Source organism: Nestor notabilis, unplaced genomic scaffold (assembly GCF_000696875.1).
Source record: "Nestor notabilis isolate BGI_N333 unplaced genomic scaffold, ASM69687v1 scaffold16412, whole genome shotgun sequence".
Lineage (NCBI taxonomy): Eukaryota > Metazoa > Chordata > Aves > Psittaciformes > Psittacidae > Nestor > Nestor notabilis.
The window spans coordinates 79,993-86,366 of record NW_009919973.1 but is presented as its reverse complement, the minus strand read 5'-3'; the positions used below and the strand labels follow the sequence as shown (position 1 = coordinate 86,366).

Below are 6,374 nucleotides of genomic sequence, written 5' to 3'. Positions count from 1 at the left end.
GTGAGTCTGGTTTTATTTGGGAAGTCTGTTGTTTGACCAGGTCTTGGAGATTGTCTGGATGTAAATGAAGTGTTGGTGATTTCTGTGGCAGGAGAGAGGGTGTTTCCTGTGCCGCTCAAAGCCATGCCTGATTGTTACAAGCTTCTTAAGCCCACTACAATGTTCTGCAAATTACATAATGTATATGTAATTAATTGTGTTCACTTTCAATCATTAACACAGATTATAGGGTGCCTTCAGTTCTTTATCTGCACTGGGTATGACACACTGATGGTGTAAGTGCAGTGCTCAGGGCACTGCTTTCACTAGTGTGTGCTCTCAGTTCTGGCGTCCTTAATAGCACATGCCCCGCCCCCCGAAGGCATCTGGTCTCTGGTGCTTCCATTGTCCCAAGTGTCTTGAGGAAGGGGATGATTCAGGGCGTTTTGTGCTCCTGCAGGACTGGAGGGAGGGTCCCCAGCCTGCGATACATGGGCTTTATGCTGCTGTGCTGCCTGCTGCCTGATGATGCTCATTTCCATCCGGAGTTCCGGCTGCATGGGCATGGGCATGGGCAGCGTCAGTACCTCGTGCAGCTTATTCTCTCTGGACAAGGTGGAAGGGAGGGTAGAGCCACAGATATGCCTGGAGTGAGCAGGGAGAGCATGGCAGGATCCTTGCTGGGATCTGAGGGAGACCATAGTGACCTGATGATTTCTCTTTTTTGTTCTGCAGATTCATTTGTGAACAGCCAGGAATGGACCCTGAGTCGCTCAGTGCCTGAGCTGAAAGTGGTGAGTACTTGCAACTCATGCCTTGAATACTGCTGGTTCTCTTGACATTTTCCAAATCCCTAAGAAAAATCTATGTTCTAGTGTGGCCAAGTGGAAATGCAGAGACTTCAGCCCTGCTAAGGGGAGAAGGGAGCTGGAGCTGCCATTATGCTGGGGGAATCATAGAATCATAAATGATTTGGGATGGAAGGGACCTTAAAGATCATCCAGTTCCAACCCCCTGCCATGGGCAGGGACACCTCCTCTAAGGGGTCCCTGAAGCCTTCTCTTCTCCAGGCTGAACAAGCCCAGCTCTCTCAGCCTGTCTCTGTAGTAGAGGTGCTTCAGCTCTCAGAGCATCTTCTTGGCCTTCTCTGGACTTGCTCCAGCAGCCCTACATCCTTCTTGTGTTGGGGGTCCCAGAGCTGGATGCAGGACTGCAGTGGGGGGTCTCATGAGAGTGGAGTAGAGGAAAGCAAAGGAAGGCAAAGGCTTCTCGGAGCCTCACACTCATAAGTGAGAGGGTGTTGATCTTGGAGAACACTCAGACATGGAGGTCAAAAGGCGATATTTTAGCACCTCACCCTTCCTGCTAGCCGCAGGAGAGCTGCAATTCTTGATCAGGTACTGCTGCATGGGCTAGACCTTCAGGCATAGCAGAAGCAGGGGCAGATCCTGAGCAGTGGGTCAGGCATGTATCTGCCGTCATCACCCTCAGAGCAGCTGTGGAAGTGTGCCAGTTACCATGTGGGAGGTGCCATCTCTCCGTTGGAACCTCGCTGACTGCAGCTCCACAGTGGGGTTTCCCTGGCCTCTGCTGGCCACCTCCCAGACATGAGTGCCCCGTGGTGACCCTGCTGTGGAGGACAGTGGGTAAAACTGTCACCTCTGGTGCTTTGTTCTGCCAAGCAAAGGGGAGGAAGCTCTTCTGGTTTGTCAGCACATGGTGAGTTTCACAGGACATGCTGTTACAAGGATTCATCACCTACCTGTAGGATAAGGTCTCTGGTGGGGGCTACCTCTGCCCCCCCTCAGCTGCGGCACAGCCCGATCATTTGGGATAAGGTTGTGAGGGAGGGGTTCTGATTTCGGGGTGCAGCACCTCTGAGATAGAGTTGTTTCCCATGGCCTGCTGTTGCTGATGGCCACACACCAGCTCACCAGGGCCATCTGTGAGTTGGTGCAGGTCAGCAGTGCAGGAAGGGGTGTTGGTGGGCCAGGAGGATGCCCGCACTTCCAAGCATCTGGCTGGGTGTTCTTGGGGACCTCACAATCTGTTCCACTGCTCCACTCTTTCTGGGCACTCCATGGCAGCCCTGAACTCCCTCTGAAGATTGTTGGCATGTCTCCCTCAGCCCTTTCGAGATGAATTTTTTCAGTCTTACTCCGAGAAGCAAGAAGGCTTTTTGCAGAACATACCAGCAGCATGCTGCCACGATTTTTCTGATCTGCTGCTAAGTGAAAATTAAAACAAACTTTTGAATATTCATTTGTTAGCTTGGCTTGTAAAATCTGTGTCTGTTCAAAAATACCCTTGCAGCTATTCCGTGTACTGCCTTCTGACATTGTAACATTCTGCAGGCTCCAAAATGGTGCTGTGAGCGAAACAAATCTAAACCTTTTAGTTCTTCCTCAATTAGCGCAATCCTTTTCCCATGTTTTCCATGACCTCTGGGGATCTTTGTTGCTCCAGGGTTTCATCTGGCTGATGCACCTCTTCCTAAAAGCCTGGAGGCCTTTCAGAGTCTTGGTTCAGTCCTGGCCTTGTTGGTCAAGAGCCTCCTCCGTCATGTCTCAGGGCTCCCTGTGTTCAGTGATGGTTTCTGGGGTGATTTCTTCTTTCTGTGGCTGTGAAGGGAAGGATGTCATGTAGCAGCAGAGCTGCTTCTGCCTGTGTCTGGGATGATGCTCAGCCAGTGGGGATGAGTAGAGCCAGGCAGGTCCTGAGCTTTCGGGTGCATGTCAGGGGATCTGTTCTGCACCACAGTGTCGTGGCCCTGGCTGCCCCATGGGTGCACTGGCGCTGCCATGCCTCCTGTCCTCAGCTCCCAGTGGTGCTGTCATCCCCATCCATTGCAGGGCCCATCTCTTCTCCCCGCATCTCTACAGACAGACAAGCTCCCAGGTTACCACAAAGTCTTGCTGACCACAGCTTGTGTCCATCCTTCTTCTGTGGGAAGTAACTGTTTTCCTTCACCTCATCTGCCAGAGGGCAGGATCTTGCCGCTTTCTTCCCTGCTCACGTTGCTGTTTGCACTACAGGTGGTCAGTGTACTTTCTCTAAGGATGTGTAGTAGCTTTATGTATTTAAGTCATGTTCAGCAGTTTTTCCCACCTGAATTTTATCCTGAAGCTTCATCTATCTGCTGGAGGCTGTGTGTCTCCAGAGACACTGGAGATGTCTGGGAGATGGCAGTGGTTCCTGCAGGCAGGCACAAGTATTGCCCCTTGGCAGGGACTCATCCCTGGACCTGACAAAGGGCAATGTCAGCCCTTCACTGGCCAGCACAGGGGCAGGCTGTGTTCCCTCATTTGCCCAACATACCTCGATACAGAAGTTTCCATGGTGCCTATACACCATGTTTTGCTTTGGTTTGGTGCCTCTGAAGGGTCATGTTCCTCAAAACTGTCAGTTCTGTTTGAGCTTGTTTATAATACCAGATGAGCTTAAGGATAAGACAAAGCAGAAGTGGATTTCAGCAAGATGTAGGTCAGGAGTTTGAGTATAAACAAAGTGTAAATGCAGCCTCCATCCAAGTTTTAGAGAGCTAAACATGGTTGGCATATTTAATATCTGATGTTGTGTGGAGTCCTGGTTTCCAGGCAGCCTCGGGGAGCTGTTCTTTTACAGTTGTTCAGGGACTGAAGCTGCAGTGGGCTCTGAGCTGAGACCCTGAGCTGCCTGCTCTGCACCGTGGTATCCACAGTTTGTTCTGTTTCCACCCCTTCATACCCCAGGCTGCTTATGCCACCATCAAAGTGCAGCAGTGGCCGGAAGAAGGGGTTGCCTTTGTTCATACCACGTGTTGCAGTGCTCATGTGGCCCCTCCATCTCTACAGCTTACTTGGCTCCAGAAGCATGTGTGTGTTACCTGTGAGGTGCAGTCTGGTACGTGTTCTCATCTGTCCAAACGTGCTGTGTATGATCTGTAATTACTGCTGCGGGTGACAGACCCGGCAGTGATACATTCAGCCTGGGCATGCCCATGGGAATGCAGTGATCCACACTTCCTAGTCCTGGGCTCCTGGCACCCTGGTCCTGCTGGATGCTGGCTCCATGTGGCAAGGGCACAAAAGATGTTGGCAAACCAGAGGGTTTCCTGTGCTCCTGTAGTGTGGTCTACCACTGGCTGAATGGCACTGCTGCATGACTGGTTCATCTTTGCCCCTTGGCAGGAGCGTGCAGGATGCCAGTGCAGTGGCAGCTTTTGAGCACCTGGCTGAAAGCTGGAGAACCTGCCTGGTGGTGACTCACTCACCAACCTCATCCCTTTACCTGGAAAAGGTCAGCCATAAGCTTCTTTTTGGTGGCAAAGGTAGCTTTAGTGTTCCCAGTCACTCCTCTCCTCACCCTCACTTCTCTCAGCGCTGGTGTGGCCGTGTTTGACCTGCTCCAGCACCTGAGCGGCTTTGAAAATAACACTGCAAACAAGTGCCAGGACGGACCGCCTGTTCTGTGAGCTTCATGGGCTCTGCATGCTGAACTGGTAGGAGGTTGCCAGGGTTTCAAGGTACATAGGCCTGTGTAAGAAGTGAGTTAGGCTCTTGGCCGAGAGCATCTCTCCACAGGCCTGGAGCATCGGGAGGAGGTAGAAAAGCATACTGCAGGCCAAGGATGCCTCTGTATTGCCCCAGTGTTTCTACTTCAGCTCCATCAGAGCAACACAGCAGCTGACACTAGAGGAGCACAAGGCAGGATGCTTGATCACACAAGAGCCCACTCCACAAGCCGTGCTGTCCCCATAGCTGTGCAGAGTAGCTGTGGGATAGACTTGACCAGTTGGAACTAGATCTTTTGCAACGATGGAAGAAGGTGCCCCGTCACTCCAGGACTGCTCTCCCATCAGCAGGCAGGGCCACTTGCAATCCCTGAGGCACTGCAGTTGTTTTGAACAGTTGGGAAAATGCTGACACTAGGAAGAACTGGGTTCTCTGGCTGACCTATCCTGGGACAGCTACATTGGTTTGGTAGCAGATTTGTGGGGTGAGGCTGACAGACCCCTAGCCTAGTGTGGTTCAACCTAGTTAAAAAACGGTGCTAGGTGTTGTTATTTTCAGTGAGTTAAAGATTGGTGCTGGATGTCTTTCTATGCAGGCGGTACGGCCTGCTCCACCGGGAAATGTGTGCTCTGCTGCAGCAGCGTCACTGCCGCAGTGAGGAGCAAGTGCTGCACCTTGCTGCTGGCATTGAAAGCAGCAGCTCTACCAAATACATAGCCAGTCTCTGCTCTTGGTCTCCTTCTGGAAGAGGCTGTCAAGAGAAGCACACCAAAATTGGGGGTGTGTGGGCTGGGAGAAGAGTTCCTTTCCTTCTAAGTACTGTGGATTGGAAGGGCAGGTATTCCCCTGAGGAGCAGGAGGGTTGTGGGAAGAGCTAACACAGTGCTGACAGGGCTGTGCCTGTTTTGGGGTGGGGACAGGGGTCCTCACCACCCTTCATCTGTGTGCCTGCACCTCAGTCCCTGCTGCTGTCAGCCCAATTGAAAGCAGTTAATGCCCCCAAGCCTCTCACCAAGTACTGGGCTGGGTTCCGCCATCCCCTGTGCCCTCCCAGGAGCATCTCTGTCCCCCATCTGTGTGTGCCCAGGCAATGGTAGTCTTGCCATGTGGGGGGTGGCCTCATGTAGAGGGAGACATGGGGAGCACATGGATGGTGGGTGACATGTGCCTCTGTTTCAGGGCATTGTGGGGAACCTGTCCAGTGGCAAGTCAGCCCTCGTGCACCGCTACCTGACTGGCACCTACGTGCAGGAGGAGTCTCCAGAGGGTAGGTCTGGTTCTCAGGGTGCCTGGAGGGTGGTCTGGGTCCTCTGCTCTGAAGGTCACCCCAAATCTCTGCACCTCATCTGCCACCACCACAGGGCTCTGCAGCCTTGCCTGTCCTTAAGTAGGGATTTCCCCTGCTTGCCCCCACCTCTCACTTGACTGCTGCTTTGCTCCCTTCCCAAGGTGGCCGATTTAAGAAGGAGATCGTAGTGGATGGTCAGAGTTACTTGCTGCTGATTCGAGATGAAGGGGGCCCCCCTGAACTCCAGGTAGGAGACCTGTACCTACAGCTGTCCTTTCCCACCCTGTCCTGGGGAGGGACCTACCCAGCTGCCTCATGGAGCCCAGTTGTGAGAGAACATGAGGACTGTGAGGCCTGAGAAGGCGCTACCCCTGTAGTGACTGTTGACCCCAGGGCCTCCCCACGGTGCTGGGGAGCTTATGCCATAGGGCCTGGGGCATGTGCTGGGGTTCCAGGGCGCTTGTCTGGGCTGTAATAGCTGGTGTGTCTCCCTCAGTTTGCTGCCTGGGTCGACGCTGTGGTGTTTGTCTTCAGCCTGGAGGATGAGATCAGCTTCCAGACAGTCTACAACTACTACCTGCGGCTCTGCAGCTACCGGAACACAGCGGAGGTGC

At 53.0% G+C, this 6,374-nt stretch overlaps 1 protein-coding gene across 1 annotated transcript in view; it reads left to right on the top strand.

Moving 5' to 3' along the window:
* Positions 1 to 470: 470 nt before the first annotated feature.
* Positions 471 to 6,374, top strand: part of AGAP3 (ArfGAP with GTPase domain, ankyrin repeat and PH domain 3) — an 84,227-nt gene continuing 78,323 nt past the window's right edge. The window contains exons 1-5 of the mRNA XM_010010480.1: positions 471 to 594; positions 715 to 773; positions 5,652 to 5,739; positions 5,922 to 6,007; positions 6,257 to 6,370. Coding sequence (XP_010008782.1) covers positions 471 to 594; positions 715 to 773; positions 5,652 to 5,739; positions 5,922 to 6,007; positions 6,257 to 6,370 — 471 coding nt within the window. The remainder of the gene's footprint in view (positions 595 to 714; positions 774 to 5,651; positions 5,740 to 5,921; positions 6,008 to 6,256; positions 6,371 to 6,374) is intronic.